The sequence below is a fragment of the Gymnoscopelus microlampas genome (assembly GCF_963454915.1).
Source record: "Gymnoscopelus microlampas genome assembly, chromosome: 17".
NCBI classification, from domain to species: domain Eukaryota; kingdom Metazoa; phylum Chordata; class Actinopteri; order Myctophiformes; family Myctophidae; genus Gymnoscopelus; species Gymnoscopelus microlampas.
In genome coordinates this window covers 11,027,600-11,045,357 of record NC_139954.1, presented here as the reverse complement: position 1 = coordinate 11,045,357, position 17,758 = coordinate 11,027,600, and the positions used below count along the sequence as shown (strand labels likewise).

At 46.3% G+C, this 17,758-nt stretch overlaps 1 protein-coding gene across 1 annotated transcript in view; it reads right to left on the bottom strand.

The window, feature by feature from the left end:
• Positions 1–16,679, bottom strand: part of htr2aa (5-hydroxytryptamine (serotonin) receptor 2A-a) — a gene marked incomplete at both ends in the record, with an annotated part of 51,942 nt that extends 35,263 nt beyond the window's left edge. Inside the window, one exon of the mRNA XM_084084108.1 lies at positions 16,199–16,679. Within this exon, the coding sequence (XP_083940234.1) occupies positions 16,199–16,679 (481 nt within the window). The remainder of the gene's footprint in view (positions 1–16,198) is intronic.
• Between the last annotated feature and the right edge of the window lie 1,079 nt (positions 16,680–17,758).

The following is a 17,758-nucleotide window of genomic DNA, read 5'->3' as shown; positions in this document are numbered from 1 at the left end:
ATAAAAGTTAGATTTCTTTGCTGTATCCACAAGTTGCCTAGGGCATGGTGGGCATCACTTCCTGTCGATTTGATCCCTGATACCTGATCAAATCGACAGGAAGTGATGCCCACCATGCCCCAGGAAACTTGTGGATAGTAACTATAGGTTACTGGACGTAACCCCGGTTTTATGATAATATAAGCGAGATGTCTCGCTATGGGGAGAGCGCCCTCCGGCGTGATCACACAGAAGTACACCTTCATAAACTTCCAGACAATTCTATTGGCTGGACTGACCTTCCTCTGACTGGAGGTCCCGCCCTCATCCTATATCAGTCAGTGGAGGGTCATTTTCCCTAATTCAAGATAACCTTTCTCTTCTCGTTCGTAAACAAGAAGGGTGTCTTTCGAGACATCTCGCTTATATTATCATAAAACCGGGGTTACGTCCAGTAACCTATAGTTTTATTTCAAATATTTCACTCGATGTCTCGCTATGGGAGATATAATACACTCCCTGATTGTTATCTCGAAGTCCAGAGTAACCAGCCTAGGGGCATGATCCCCGTGTCTGGAGGCTACACTAAGGACCGTACTGTATGCGCCACAGGGGCTGCAGTTACGTCCAAACTGTAGAACCTGGCAAATGTCAAGGCCTAACCCAACATGCCACACTGCAGACATCTCAGATGGAGACCCCCCCGAAGAGGGCCCATGATGTCGCTATTTCCCTTGTAGAATGTGCGCACAGTCCCACTGGGGCAGCATCCCACCACTGTAATAGGCTAACTGAATAGCCTCTAAAATCCAGTGGGAAAGTGTCTGTTATGCAATGGGCTAGTCCACTATCCGTGGAGCCCATGACACAAATAGCTGATCTGACTTTCTCAAAGCCTTAGATCTGCCAATGCACATTTCCAAAGCCCGAACCGGACAAAGGCAATGTAACCTTTCATCCTCTCATGAGGCGAAAGGAGGCGGATGAAAACGCATTAAAAGGTCACAAGGACACTTGGTACCAAGGGGTTCTTTAGCCCACACCCAGGTCTGGGTCTGACAACCACCCTTGTAGTCCCTTCCTTGAACTGTGTACACTCCCCGTGTACTGACAGTCCATGAAGATCACTGAGCTCTACAGTAGTCACTGAAGCCATCAGTAACACAGTCTTGATTGACAGTTGTTCTGTCAATCTGACACAGAGGCTCGGGAAGAGACGTTTGGTCCCTTCATGAACCGACAAATCAGGCAGTGCTGACCCACCGTCTCGGCCTCAAGCAATACGGCAGGCTGAGATAGCCTCCAAGTAGACTTTTATTGTGGAAAAAGCTCTGCCCTTATCCACTAAGTCCTGCAGAAGGACTTAATGGACATGGGTTTGGAACGGCACAGTGCGAGACGCCTATATAGGGTGCGATTTCTCGCACCTCATCTCAAACCGTTCTGGAGTAACCCCTCTGTACTCAGATTCATCCCCTCATGGGCTGAGCCCAGAGAGTCAGATGTTCTGGTCACAAATTAACTCGACCCCTACTAGCATTAGCATGTTTCTGCGTAACGGAAGTAGCCACGAGCGGTCGTACAGGACAGGTTCGACTGACACCCAGTGACCCCATTCTGGGGCCACCAGTATCACCATCAGCCCCTGGTCCCTCACTCTCATGAGTGTGGGAGCCAACAGGGACAGCGGAGGAAAACGTAAAAAGAGTTCCGAGCCATTTGTGCACTAGTGCATTTCGACCCAGAGGCACCACACCCTCCACTGAAAAGAACAACGGACATCCCGTGTCTTCCAGTGAGGCAAAAGATCCACCAGGGGGGCGATCAAACGATCCCAGACCCGTCCTGGTATCTCCGGGTGCAGAGACCAGTCGTCTTGAGAGGAATCACAGATTCCTCCAGCGACACAGCGCTGTCACACATTCCTTTGTGACCAACACACGACCGCAACTGCCCAGCCGTCTTAGCGATACGGCTGAGGCCATCATACCTGTCATTCTCATGCACATTTTGAAGGAGACCCTCCGGCCCGTGCAAAATTGTGCCAGGCAGGACAAAAAGGACTGATCCTTTTCAGTGGCGGGCTGGCTTTGAACAAACAGGCAGGACTCAGGCAGAGTCCTGCCTGTGAAATTCGCTGTTTGTGCAGGCACCAACACGCAGTTGATCCTGAAAACTTGATTTCAGTAGGTGAGACACCACTTTCTGAGTATGCTGCCTTGCCGCTGATCCTTGAGTCGGCTTGTAGCAGCCCATCATCTTATGTAAGACGCTATGCGAGGGCCTTCTCTCCTCAGAGGGCCAATCGCAACCTGCGTGAATTCGACAAATACTCTGGGCTGAGGACGTTACAAACGGTAGCACCGTGTATTCGTAATTTTAACCTCAGAACCCTAACAACAGAGATTTCTGTGTGGTGGGTAAAAAGAGCATAAAAATAGGCGTCTTTCAGGTCTATCAATGTGAACCAGTCTCTCTGACGCACCATGCGGAGAGACGGATTTGATAACATCCTGAATTTGAACGCCATTAGATACTGATTGAGGGCTCTTAGGTCCAGTATCGGACGCAGCCCCCCCCTTCTTTTTTGACCAGGAATAGCACGAGTAGAGCCGCTGTTAGCTTGGTCTCTGGGTATTTCCTGTACAGTTCGTCTTCTTAACAGGGAGAATTATCTTCCTGTAGAAAATCGCCCGCCTGTCCCCTGCTTAAGAGAAGATCGCTTCCACTAGCCTGGGGAGGTCTCGAGGCGAACTGTAGTATACATCCCTGGATATAGAGTGCAGCACCTACTGTGGTTTGTTGCACCTTATCCATTCCAAATATCATACAGTGGGGTTCCTACAACACTGGTTAGGCTCGATTGTGGTGCCGTGGCGCCATATAGTGGTTGAACAGAGTCGACCGTGAGCCGTTCCCTTGGGGACAGGGCGTAATCGTCCTCTCTTCATGGCGAGTATTCGCCCCGCTACCCTGAAGTGTCTGTGAGACCTCTGTGGTAGCGAGCGTGTGTCCCTTATGTTCTGGTTTTGTCCTGTTTCATTTCTTTTCGCCGTGCCCCTGAAATTCAGGCTGTAACGGTTTGAATTGTATTGGAGAAACAGGTAGAGAGGGTTCAATTTCTAATAACCACTCTGATGTCTTGCCAAGGAGACATCTTGGTCATAGTATCAGCGAACCTGGGTTACAGTCGTAACTCATGTTTATACTTACACAACATTATCCACATAATGTATAGTGTGTAAAGTCATTCTCCTTTCCATCGGGCGGTGGAGCGTGTTCGCCCCGCCCGGTCACCAGAACTCCAGGACCACCAGAGAGAGAGGGGGAGGCAGTGTCCACCGTCTCCTCCTGACATAGTCCCAGCCATGTCCCTCTCCTTTCTGTATTTCACTCTTGTAGAGTAGCTACCCGAGGCCTGCCTCTGGCTGGCTAGGGTGCTCCTCCTGGCCTGTAAACTGCAAGCAAGAACGCCTGCCATTTAGGCAACGCGTGCTTCGCAATGGATTTGGGCTCTGGTGTCAGAGCCGTGGCTTCTGACGTGAGGTGTGTGGCAACCCCTTCTTCCACGGGTAGCGGAAGAGTAGGGCTCAGCCCAGGACACGTCAACTGTTGCCCCAGTGCTGGTTGCCAACAGGAGTAGGCATTAAAACCGTTCTCTCATACTGGCTGCGGCTTGTGGCTATAGGCTACGCCGCTGGCAACTCGAGGTCGAGTATGAGTCGTGGGGAGAGGCTCGTTTTACTGGCCAGTCGCCTGCTCAATGACCTGGTTATAGGGGACATATTCTGTACCCCGGAGTAACTTTTGGGCCTCGTCCGTGTCCTCTTCCTAACTTGGTGTAGAAGGGACTGGAAATGTTTGGCCCGCTTTTCTGACGAACCTAGGTTCGGTTAGTCCGCATGCCTATGCGGAACGGACCTTCCTCACACGGCCCTCGGGCTGCGTGGGTTGGTCCCAGGCAAATAACACATGAGTTGTGTTCGTCGTGACCCGACATTCTATTCCCGCAGACCCCGCACTCTTTCGAGGGACAGGGGTCCCTTCGTTGCTGGACTGCAGCGGTCATTGTTCACAACACGCGTGGAGCCTGTTTGTGGCAAGGTCTGTAAACAGGGGAGTCGTGTATGGGAGAAAAAACGTTCTAAGCTTTTATTGTCCCAGAGAAACAACACGATGTCGGTGTTAGCGTGTAGCTAACTGTAGCCTGCCCAGCTGGTAGTTTATGATGCTAGCTGGTGGCTTGCAGAGCTGAAAGAGAAACACTAGGAGCGTTTAACGCTAGTGTGTTTGCTCGGTTTTAGCTCGTGGCTACGAGGCCACTTTAGAGACGAAAACACGATGTGGAGCAGTGATGCTGTCATGTTTTTACTCAGTGATAGCACGTCGTGTGCAAAGCGTGTTGCTAGTGGGAGCTCTAAGCTTACCGATGGCAACGTGCTAAGCAAGCCGGTAGCATATTATGCTAGCTGGCGGCGTACAGGGCTGTCTCTGAAGGAATACAGTAGGAGCGTACTACGCTGGTGTTTGCCCGGTGTTTAGCTCGTGGCTAAAACCACCTCTGGGAGAAAACACGATGTGAAGCAGGTTATGCTGTCGTGTTTACTCTGTGTCAGCACGCAGTGTGTAACGTGTTGCTGGTAGGAGCTTGTTAAGCTTCACCGATGGCAACGCACTAAGCTAGCTGGTAGCGTATTAAGCTGGTCAGAGAAAAGACACATTTAAGAGTGTAAACGCTGGTGTGTTTGTTCAGTGTTTTAGCTCTTGGCTAAGAACCACCTCGGAGAAAAACCACAATGTACAGCAGGGACGCTGTCGTGTTTGCTATAGCTTGCCAAACGTGTTGTTAGTGGGAGTTTATTAAGCTCACTGGTGACAACATGCTAAAAACTAGCTGGTATCTTATGGCGCTAGCTGGTGGCGTGCAGAGCTGACCCGGAGAAAGCACACTAAGAGCGGACGACGCTGGTGTGTTTACTCTGTGTTAGCTTGTGGGTGAGAAGTCACCCTGGAAAAAAACACGATGTTAAGATGTCGTGTTTACCCTGTGTTAGCATGGTAGCCTGCAAGAAGTGTCGCTAGTGGGAGCTTGTTAAGCTCTCGGTGACGACATGCTACGCTAGCCGGTAGTATTATGATACTACCCGGTGGCGTCCCGCACTCTTTTCTGCGGGACCGGGGCTCTTGGACCCGGTCCTGCTCCTCAGAGTTGTGGAGGCCACGTTCACGTTAAGCGTTTTAAGCTTTAGGGAACAGAACAGGGAGGAGGGAAAAAACGAAAACACAGGGGTTGAGCGGACTATGCTCACATGTTTGTTTTTCCCTAGCTAGCTCGTGGCTAACTGTGGCTAGCAGTCTGTGGGGCTGAGGAGAGCTCAGGGCTCTCCCTCTGGCAACCTGCTGCTAGGCTTGAAAGAAACAAACACTGGGGCCGAGTATATTATACTGGCGTGTTGTTCTTTACAGCTAGCTCAGGGCTAGCTGTGGCTAGTAATCAGGGTGAGACTAGGGAGAGTGTATTAAACTCGTCCTTCGAATCACGATTACTATGTAAGCAGACTATGCTTTCTTTTTTAGCTTATTAAGCTTGGCTATGGAACGTATTAAGTTCCTAGCAGGTTTTGTAAAGAAAAAGTCAACACCTACCATCAGTAGCGTCTCGCGGTCCGGGATATTATCCTGTCCTGTTGAGACTTTCGCCGTACTGACTTCATAAGGTGGACTGAGAAGGTGCTTCCTCGATCGCGAACGAGAAGAGAAACTGAATTAGGGAAAATGACCCTCCACTGACTGATATAGGATGAGGGCGGGACCTCCAGTCAGAGGAAGGTCAGTCCAGCCAATAGAATTGTCTGGAAGTTTATGAAGGTGTACTTCTGTGTGATCACGCCGGAGGGCGCTCTCCCCATAGCGAGACATCGAGTGAAATATTTGAAATAAAACTTTTAGTTTCAAATGGAAAGGAACATTACAGAGCAGGGCATTAAAGAACAACAATGAATATAATAGACGAGCATCCACTTTCTCCCTGCTGTGTTCCAGTTCTTGTTATTTCTAAATACATTTTATATGGAAATACAGCAGCATTCATGCACTGTATTCACTCTAAACTGTACTGTAAATGTTCAATTTGTATCTATTTCACAAACAGATGAAACTGTAAGTTGTTTTGTGCTGTTTGAAGCGAAATGCAAAAACCCAAGGTAAACGGACCAGGCTCATTATTTCCAAATAATGAGGCCATCCACTGGCTAATAAATGGAGACACAAAGCAAACCTCAGCATATCACCACTACTATCCACACACACACACACACACACACACACACACACACACACACACACACACACACACACACACACACACACACACACACACACACACACACACACACACACACACACACACACACACACTGTATACAGCTAATGAGGAACACAACAATAGATCCATCATAACAGTCTTTGCAGAACTTAGTCCATCTTCTTATGCCTAATTTATGCTCCATCGTATGACGAAAGTATAAATCAGGCTTTAGATGTTCTATTTATTCAATCTACCTTCTAATCAGGGCTGTTTTCTAGACATTAGAAACCTTACATCCTGCCTCTGTATTTCAACATTGCCCAGAGAAAGCAGTCTTATGAGTTATTAAATCAGGTGCGTGCAACCATTTGCAGAAGCGTGCAATTCCTTTCAAATTACTATTGACTAGAAAAGTGGGGTAGCCCGTTTTCCAGTCAATAGCAATTTCCTATTGATGTTACATCTTATGTGGGTGAATTTCATCGTCACATTTTTTTTTCCATGCCTGATAAGTTTATATAACTCATGATAACTGAGCATCTGTTGGCACTTGGCAGAGCGAGAAATGAAAAAAGAAAAGCATTTGTAAATTCCTGCAGAATCTGTAAAGTTAGCTGAGAATGGCAGGGGAAACAACCGAGCGAGTGGATGAATGTAATGAAGACTTTGATTCTAACCAACATATTCTCACTCTCAAGCCATCCTATAGTGATGGCCTGAGACCAGATGTGACCGAAGGTCACATGTTTGACGTGACAGAGGTACCCTTCGTGCCATTTCCCAATAACCCTGCCCATCTTGGAATCCGGACGCGCCATTCTCAAACCCATGACGTAGAAAGGGTGACGTCTCCGCTAAAAACGCCTTAAAACGATGGAGGCACGCCGTCTGAAGCGGACTTGAGCAACGAGAGATACCACTGAACGAGCCATTAGGCCTGTGGCTCTCAACGTTTTTGGCTGGGGACCCCCCAAAATGACTGGTTCGCGACATCTCGCCTTCACGACTAACCAAACATCATACACACACTGAGCAAACACGCACAGGCACTAATACCGACTGAGACTGCTATACTAAATAAAATATTATTATTAGTTCATCGTTATGGCTTTAACTGTAGGTACATTTTCTAAAACGTGGGTTTTTGTATAAGAGGAAAATATATGCACTTCTTCACACAGCTAGCCAGTGGCATTGGCCACCGACGTTAGCCCTGCAGTTCCTTTCACTGATGTTAAGCTTTGTGTGTCAGAACCTCAGACACCTTGGGGATGATCAATTTCATAAAATGTGAGGTGAATATCGTGGTGGCTCCTGATGCAATCCCCCCCCCCACTTTTTGAACAACTGTGCCTCAACTTGCTCCCTGTGAGTTTCTCACTTGTGGGTCAAAGTTGTGGGGTGTTAGGTGTGTTATATTTTTTATGGGTCTTATTATCAGCAGGGTGCATCCATCACACTGTTCCATTCACCGCCCACAGGCTGTTGAGAGCCACCATTTCATGTATTGCGACAGTTTCATTTTCACTGTTGTCATCAAGTTTCTTAAACTTTCATGGAGCAAGTTTATGTGGCTAAGGGATGAGTAAATCTCCCCTGTGCTGCATGGAGCGCAGAGCCAGTGTGAACGTCTCAGTGAGGCCACACACACGTCCTTGCTCTCTCTTCCTCCTCCTCTTACCTACTAATTCATTGCTTTTACTGAAATGTTAACTAAGAACACAGAAAAAATATGAAGCATATTATTATTTTATTCTGATTTTCATTTTGTTGCGCACAATCAGAAAAGCATCTGGCGACTCCTCTAAATTATTTGGCGACCCCTCGCGCCCCCCAGGTTGTGAACCACTTCATTAGGCGAGCGAGTCGCCATGCCCAACGTTGCGAAGTCCGATAGCGACAGAATCGTCAATCATCACTTCCCCCGTCAGCATGCGGCGTCGTGGGTACCCCCCAAGTAGTTTGAACTCATGACGTTCCAAGTAGATACAGCATTAGCTTAGCTGACAAGATCTCCTAACAATTACATGTATGCAATAATGAATTAACCATATGAACCCTAGCGTTGCTATTCTGGGCATGTCATATAGGCGAACATTTGGCGAAAACTTAGGCAAACATTTGGCAAAAATAGAAGAACAATCAGCCAAAATAGGCAAATGTTTGGTGATCATAGGTGAACATTCAGTGAAAATTCAGTGAAAATAGCAGATGCTGTAGATCTGGTATTTTCGCTGACTTAGCATCACAGTATATAAAGGTGTATATAGGGTATATACGTTCTTAATTGTGACTGCTGCTCATCCCCTTCATCACCTCCTACGGCTGTCAACCCCACCTCTCTCTCTCTGGAGAACAGTAACTTCTATTCTGTCTGTTTATCATGGCTCTCTCTCTCTCTCTGTTGTCTCTACCGAGACCTGCTGTCCCGCTATGCGCTATCGAGCATCTGGCCCCGGGTCCCATCTGGACCATTAACGGTTCATTTTGTATGCCTTTGTTTGCTTTTTCGTGTGTGTGTGTGTGTGTGTGTCGCAATTTTCTGATGATGGATGTTAATTTGAATGCCCTACTTACCGCCTGTCCGCCCGCCCGCTACCTTGAATTTGTGCAGCATACCTTTTGTGTGCTCCCCACTGCAACATATAAAGCAAAAAAGTCCGTCTCCCCTGTCGCACACGGATGAACACTAAACGGATGAGCACAATGCTGACTTTTAACCCAAAAGGGCAAAAGCCAAGCATGAATGTCTGTCTGTCTACAATACAATGCAACTTTATGAATCCCAGTGCGACAACTTCACGATGATTTGAGGATTTTGGGCCTCGATAAATAAACTGAAAAGAATCAGACATACAATTGTAAGAGCATGATGCCATACTGTAGGCCTGTCATGTGATGATTTCATGCCGTAGGCCTGTCATACTGTATAACGATGTCATACTGTATAGGCATTCCACCTGACCTGCAGCTCATAGGATGGGGCTAGGCTTCTGAGGGGCACCGCGTGGATATTAGAGCATGTGCTCACCATGGTTTGGATGCAGTTCTGTTTGTTTCTCTGAGGGACAGCAACCAAGCTGAAAGTGCTGTTGAAACCATTTTCAACCTGGCATCCCTAATTTGGGCATATTATTATACTGTAGTTATGTACGTATCGTAGGTACGTAGGTATGTACATACATACATGCATACATGCATGCATGCATACATACATACATACATACATACATACATACATACATACATACATACATACATACATACATACATACATACATACATACATACATACATACATACATACATACATACATGAGAGTAAGAAAGAGTACAACAGCAGTGGCAACACAGACATTTGTGAGGATTTAATTGGCATAACGGCTAAATGGCCATAGATAATTGACTACTCTAAAAAGAATAAAGTAAAACGTTTGAAACTTTGATTGGAGTCACAAAGACTCTCACATTTCAAACACATGCAGGTTTTTACTTTTTATGAGAGCAAACCAGAGTTGACCAGAGTGCTGCATGTTCCAGCCTAAGGCTATACCATCACTGTGCAACACTCTCCTTCTCTCGCTTTCTTTTCCCCCTCTTTATCTCACTCACGCAAGAACACACGCACATGCTCGCACACACACACACACACACACACACACACACACACACACACACACACACACACACACACACACACACACACACACACACACACACTCAACGTTGACACTCTAAATCCCAAACTCAATCTCAATCACTCTTCAACTGATCCTCTCTCTTGTCCGTCCTCTCCGCCCGTCTTCTCTCGCCAGAGGAATTAGCCATTCTTTTTTACTCAGGGTGGCTTGAGGGAGCGAGGAGTTTCGTAAGACTCCACTTTTTTGAGCATTGACTTTGAGCACACAGCAAGAGTTATTAAAAGTTATTATAAGTCTATAAGTCTCAATAAAAATATCCGCCCAGAGGATTTGTAACTGTAATTACCTCATGTCATGGCTGGTCCAGCATGGGCGTCTGATTCATTTATTTTGCTATCTTTTATTTGCCATGCGCTCTCTGATGTCGCATGGTTTTTTGATGCAATAGTTGCAGTCCCAGAGTTAAATTAATGAGTGCACGGAGCGGCTCCAAACGGGACTGTTATGGACTTGCTCTGGGAACAAACCACAGAGGAGGAAGCCAAACATGAAACAGAACACAGGCCTCGTCGCGGCCTGCCTCAAACCACACCGCTGCGTCCCAGCAAACAACAAACAGATCCCTTTTGAAAGCCAATACGGGTGTTTGTTTCTCCTGTCATAGCACAACAATTACTTGAGGCTGGCGGCGGGACTGAAGTGATTGACAGGCAAGTGGGACTGTAGTGATTGACAGACGAGAGGCGCCTAAAGCAGGGGTCTTCAACAGGGGGTCCGGGACCCCTAGGGGGTCCTCAGAGCTACTACAGGGGGTCTGCCAAATCTTTGTGTGATAGGATCATGTTTTTCACATGAACCACTTGAACCCTAGCATCCCTATTCTGAGTGGAACATTAGCCAAAAATAGCCTATCTGCAAGCTCACACACTCTCAGAGTTATGGGGGTCCTTGACATTTTAAAGTTTGCGAACCACTGTGCTACACTAACTGGAACAGAGCCTTCATTAGTATAATTGGTAAGACCGTGAAGGAAGTAAGGAAGCGGCCCAATTCTTTTCCAAATGGCTGCGGTGCAGAAAGCCTATTTATGAACTCATCCAACGCCCCACCCCCTCCCCCCTCCCGCTCCCTCAGGTCGGGTGATGCCAACCTCCTGGACATCCCCAGGACGAATAAGCGAACCTGGGGTGACAGTGCCTTCTCAGTGGCCCCGCCCCCTCACTGTGGAACTGAGGGGCTGCCCCCACCCTCACCACGCTTAAAACCACACTCCAAAACCCACCTTTTCAGACTTGAATATCCTACATAAATCCCAATCCCCCTTTTTTTGTACGTTTCTTTTATAGTTTTTTAAGCTTTTTTAACTCTATTTTCCTAATAAAGTTGTTTTTATTTTGTTTCTGTAAAGGTGTCTTTGTGTACCTAGAAAAGTGCTATGTACATCAGTTTCGCACACTGAAAATGGCAAACCTACAAGCTAAAACATGTACATGCGCGTGGCAGAGTCTAAATCAGGCTTTAGGGTTAGGGGGCTGCTGGTACCCACAGTGTTCATCTAAAGCGGCAATCCGTAAGTTTCACATTTCAAGTTTCATACTTGGGATTCGAACCCTCGTCTCTGACATGAGATCACGGTTCCATACACCAGGGAATCCCAGTTTGGCAAGGAGAGACCTTCAGGCAGTACTACTTGTCGACCAGTAGGTGTCCTACATGACACCCGGGTCTAAATGTCTCAATAGAAGTGTATGGGAGACCACCTCCAACCACTGCAGATGAGCTCATTATTGTATTGGCATACTCTACCATACAGATTGGTTATAATAGGCTCCGTTTGAATTAGCTGTGTACACTCTGAGTCACAAATGAATGAACACAGAGGATTTTAGTGTGTGTGTTCTCACAGAGCTTTGTTCTCCAGTGTTGCTGCTGGTGACCAGACGACTCCGCTAAAACAGAGTTAATCAGGAGACGGACTGATTACCAAGCAGCTGAATTACATAAACTTCTGCGTGCACGCGCGCACGCACGCACACAATAGCAAACCTACAAGCTCACACACACACACACACACACACACACACACACACACACACACACACACACACACACACACACACACACACACACACTCACACAAACACTGCTGAATGAATGCTTCACTTTAGCTAATCTGACCAAAGAGGCAAAAACCAAGGCTATTTAGGGACAGTTACACTGTTTGAAGAGGTACAAGCACAGTTTTTATTTGTCTTTTGCAGAAAAGTGGCTCCGAAAAAAATATGAATGCATTCATGTAATCGCATTTTCCTGCGTTATACCCAAAAGAGGGAGCAGTTTAATCTTGCAACATGCAAATCTGTTCCATAATCTGTCAGGATGTTGGGGGGCTTTAGAAGAGGGGAGCAAAGTTATTCTGAATTTCGAAAAGGGTGAAATCCTCAAAGGATGTCAGTTAAAAGAACTTGCTGTGTCAGGGTGACTTATTCTAAGATCAGTGAGTGGGTCCTTTTAATTTAAAATTTCACGTTAGGGGTAATGAGTTCTGAAAATGAGCCAAAGATGAGGGGAATCAGAGGGTATATAATCAGAGAGATTCACAGTATGCTGCCTTAAGGTCCTTGTATAAGAAACTCATCATCATTCAGAAGACTTTTAAGGCCAGCTGAAATGAAAAATATGTTTTTCTCACTTCTAGAGCATATCCGTGTAATTAACAATAGATGCAATAGATTTTTCTGTATTTCGTTTTATGTCAAAAGTACCTAAAAGTCCAATTTTAATTACTTTCTGACAAGCAAAAGCGTAATAAGTGTTTACATCAGCAGGCCCCTATGAATGATCATGAATCATGATCATGATTCATCATTTCATTCACCTGTGTGATTCATAGCTTCCAACACAAGGCAGCGTCATTGCATTTAGATGATAGATCCCATAGCCTGATTTTCACAATGAAGGTCACAAAAAAGCCACCGCAGCTGAAAAAGAAAATGGGACAGGGACACCTCGGGTGAGTTCCTCCTCACCATGGTGGAGATTATGCTTGGATTCCACTGTGGTGCCTCCGGCTCGGCCAGGTGTCCATGTGAACACAAATGACCACGCTTGCAGACGGGCAGAGAGGGCGATCTCATCACTCGCTTGTCAAGGTGAGCAGAATTGGCCTTGACGTCACACATATCGGAGGAGACACACGGTTGTCTGTCCCCTTACTAAGACCAATAGGAGTCAGAAGTGACAAGGACTAGACTACATGCGGGGCAATTGGGAATTGGCGTAACAATTAAATTGACCGTACAAAGAACAAATAAATAAAACCTTTGAAATCTACAAAGATTTGGACACCACTTTGAGACCCACTGGTGTAGCAGAGTATTTCCAGTGAGCCAACATGCACAATATCAGCACCCTGACAGTTTTTGATCAGAATGGAAAAGAGCTGGGGGGTCGTGATGTCGTCCCTAACCTCATCTTTAACCTCACTCAACCTCATCTTTCGTAATCTCACACATGAGAGCAGTGGTGGTCTCGTTCCATTACAGTGCTCGGCGACCTCGATGTGAGGATATTGTGCTCCGGTGAGGCCAATTTTCCCTCTCGCAATCTGCAGATGCATTCAGTGCGCTGTGTCAGAGCGGCGACACGGTGCACTGAAGAGAGCTCATGTTTGACATCGGTCCTCCTAATGAGTTCCACTGTTTCCTCATTAAAGAGGAAGGGGCGAGGGGGGGGGCGGGGGTTGTCCAATAAGCGTTGGGGGCCGTTCCTCTGGCTGCGCTCCTCATTCAGACTAATTTGCCACACTCGTTCTCATGCAAATGAGCTCTCTTCTTGGAGCGTTATGCTCCTTATGAGAGCAGTGGCTTGTGACATTTACAACAGATGCCAAGAGGGGAGAGCAAGCAAGGATGTAAGTGTGGAAAACGGAACACAGTGAAAGACAATGGAAAAGTAGCTTGTACATACGGGAGAGAGAGAGACAGAGACAGAGCAGTGGAAACCATATGACTGGCGGAGGGGCTTAGGCAGCAGGCACATCAACAGGCACATGTTCCACTAAAACGACACATCTTCTATTCACAGTATGAGTGATTAACTATTAATTATTCCTCATGTCTTCCACTCTGTTATTATTATTACCCACATGCTATGGCTATGCGTAATAACTATCCAGTGTTTTTCCACTTCTATGGAATTAGAGTGGACTTCTAGGCAAGAGGTATTTCATTTCATCCTTGAAGTAATTCATCATGTCACAAGCGCAATGCTGAAAAGATAGCACTTTTTTTTTTGACATCGTGGCCGTATGTATTAAATTCATAATCAGTAAATACAAATCATCATCAATACCAGGTGCAATAAAAGGTATGGGGGGGGTTGACGGTACTCTCTGGTGGCAAGCTAGAAGACTGACCTATGTAGGTCCTGTTGTAATTTGCAGTCAGGTGCTCTTTTATGGTGGTTTTGAATGAGGATAGGGAGTAGTAGCATTTGATGGCTGGTGGTCCAGCAGGTTCCACATTTTGGTGGCAGAATAGTAGAATGCATTCATCGCAATGTCAAGATAAGTGGACCTTCCTCTGGTGTTTTGTCCGTGGGCATCTCTCACTCTAGTGTTTGACAGATACGTGGGCAATGATACCCTGAGTATCTTGAAGACAAGGCCCATTGCAAGTTGCTGTACTCTGTCCTCTACCCTGAGCCATCTCAGCCTAAACACAAATCCACGGAGCGCTGCTCTGTAGGTGGCGCCGCCATTGCTGCGGTGTCAAACTCAGTCAGCTGCTGCTGCGGTTCTGTCCGTCTGTTCACGTTACTCTTTACCTGCTTGGCTGTTGGAGCAGCAATAAGCTACACAGGTTCATCCCGATTTTCTGTACATCTTTGTAAAGTTAGTGTTAGTAAAAGACACCGCGCAGCAGCAGCTGATCGAGTCTGACACCGCAGCAATGGCGGCGCCACCTACAGGGCAGCGCTCCGTGGATTTGTGTATAGCAAAGGTCTAGTAGTAGCTTTGGTTTGTTGTGAGAGGTCTGTAGTTTAGATTCTAGTGTACCATGAGGTGCGTGCATAGTCAAAATGACACTGGATGAGGGCTTCAGCTAGGGTCCTCAGTGCACTCTTATTGATAAACGAGGAGATCCTGCCCAAAAATCTTTAAGTATTTTTAGGAACGCAATTAATCAAAAATAATCCATTTAATCCATTCTTAAAAATAATTGATTTAATAAAGTAATTGACGGCTTTAGTGGTTAGTCAGACTAATCAATTTAGTCGATTACAAAAAATCAAGTATAATTTATCGTGTTGATTTGTTGATATAAAAAAATCTAAACATGTATCCCAAATAAGCCCCAGGCTCTTCTCCATTATTTGATTAATCAAAAAAGTAATTGATAGAATAATCTCTAAGAAGATAATCGATAATAGCATCCCTAGTCGCCCGGTGCACTTGTTGTTTTGGGTGGTCCCTGCTGTTCTGCCTGGAACACTACGGCCTACATTTGATTTAATTTGACGTCACTCTCAGTTTCAGTCAGCAGCTGGTTTAAGTCACTGTACAGATCAGGTCACTAATCCTTCTATGATCCAGAAGATATGACTCATAATCACTGTCTGTGGATGGCCGCTGAGCTTGAGCATAAGCTGAGCGGGAGCTGCGCTACTACTCATGAAACATGTCCTGGTGTCCGAAGCATTATCGCTCTCTGCGACCACAAGAGACAACTATGTGAACCGTGCTGTGCCGTGAAACTTTTTCACTGGTTCTGGATTTGCTTCCATGCTCCATGGCAGTGGTTCTCAACCTTTTCAGGCTGTGACCCCCCAAAGTAATCATATTTGAACTGGGGAGCCCCCCCCCTGACAACCACTTGTAATTGTAGGAGTTGAGGCATTACATTTCGTTTTACTCGGTTCCACAGATAAATATTGTGAAAATAGCAGATCTACAAGCTCACAACGCCTCGCATAGCGGGGCGTTGTGAGCTTGTAGATCGGCAGCAGGGTAGCAGGGTGGACGCTGTGGTAACAGGGTGGATGCTGTGGTATCAAGGAGGATTCTGTAGTAACAGTCGGTGTGATTTCATCACTCCCTTAAGTCAAGCTCCAGTGAAACTGAATAAAATAGACGATCTACAGCACACAACGCATCACAACAATGCGATGTGTTGTGATCTTGTAAATCAGCTTTCAGTGTGTGACACCACTCAAGCATGAGGACATTGAAGCAAACATCACGGTCGGCGACATTGAGGGACTCGCTTACCGTAGAGGATGGTGACCATGGAAATTGGCATGACCAGGATTCCGAGGAGCATGTCAGCGGCGGCCAGTGACATCAGGAAGTAGTTGGTGGCGTTCTGAAGCTTCTTCTCGAGGGACACGGCCATAATGACAAGGATGTTTCCCGTCACCGTGACGGCGATGACCAGCAGAATCAGCAACGCCGCCCAGTTCTTTTCCGCCGCCTCGGTTTTGGGCCCCGGAGACCTCACGCCTTCCACCTCGGCGTAACCGGCTCCGATATTGTAACGAGACCAGTTTCCAAACTCCGGATCGACGGGGTTACGAACGAGGTCGTTCCTGTCATAGCACAGGCTCGTAACGTTTAGGAGCCTATCGCTCTGGAGCGCCGCCTCATCGTCATATCCGCGGGGGGGCCAGGTTTTGGCTTCGACAGGCAGAATGGCAACCGCTCTGACAGCGGTGGAGATCACCTCCGAGACATTGCCACCGCGCAGGTTCATCGTGTCAGTCCTGTCACCCTCGCAATCAGTCTTTTAAAAAGCAACTGCCTCTGGCAAGTCACCTGGTGAGTGAAAGACGAGATAATGTGAAAGTGAATATCCTTAAAAAAAGAATGAAACAAGCATCTTGTCACCTGATCAATGAAATAAAGTTTTCATCATAGTTGAAATTTTGATTATTTTTTTTTTAATGGAAATACTATGATGGTGCTTTATCAATCATCTCTCCATGGATCAAAATGATTCCATTAGATACTGTAAATGACACATCTAACTCGCCCTCCAGAGACACTGACGGCGAGCTTACAGTATCTAAATGATTATTTAGTTACTGTATTATTGTATTGAAAATCTAAAACGTGATTGATAGGTAACCTAGAATAGAGTAGCCTATATAGCACAGAATAGACCACAACACAGAAAAGTCATAGCTTTCGGTTGTGTGTGTATATATATATATATATATATATATATATATATATATATATATATATATATATATATATATATATATTCCAAGCCCGTTTACTGAAACAATTGAAACTCACATTTTAGCCTGCTCTTAGGTCCTCTTACAAAACCAACAAAACAAGAAAAAAGAAATCCTCTCATCTTCAACGGAATCCAGAAGTGAAGGAACAGACTTCCCCGATGTCTCAGCGTGTCTCAGCCATGGAAGTCAGATGCTAAAACAATCAACTGGGTTTCAGGTTGGACAGAGGGAGAGCACATCACAACAGGGTCTCTGTCACAAGCCCAATCATCACCGTTGGAAACCAGCGCTGGTTCAAATGTCTTCTCTTACAGAGAGCACTTAATGAGTCACCACTGAGGGAGGACATAGCTACTAAAACGTGTGTGTGTGTGTGTGTGTGTGTGTGTGTGTGTGTGAGTGTGTATCCTCAGGTGGCATTTCTGTGTCCGCTGGTCTCATGCCAACACCTGTGAGGGAGTGTTTGTGGTCGATGGTTACGGATCATCGGCATGATGGATTCTGACAGCGCTGTCACCACACACACACACACACACACACACACACACACACACACACACACACACACACACACACACACACACAC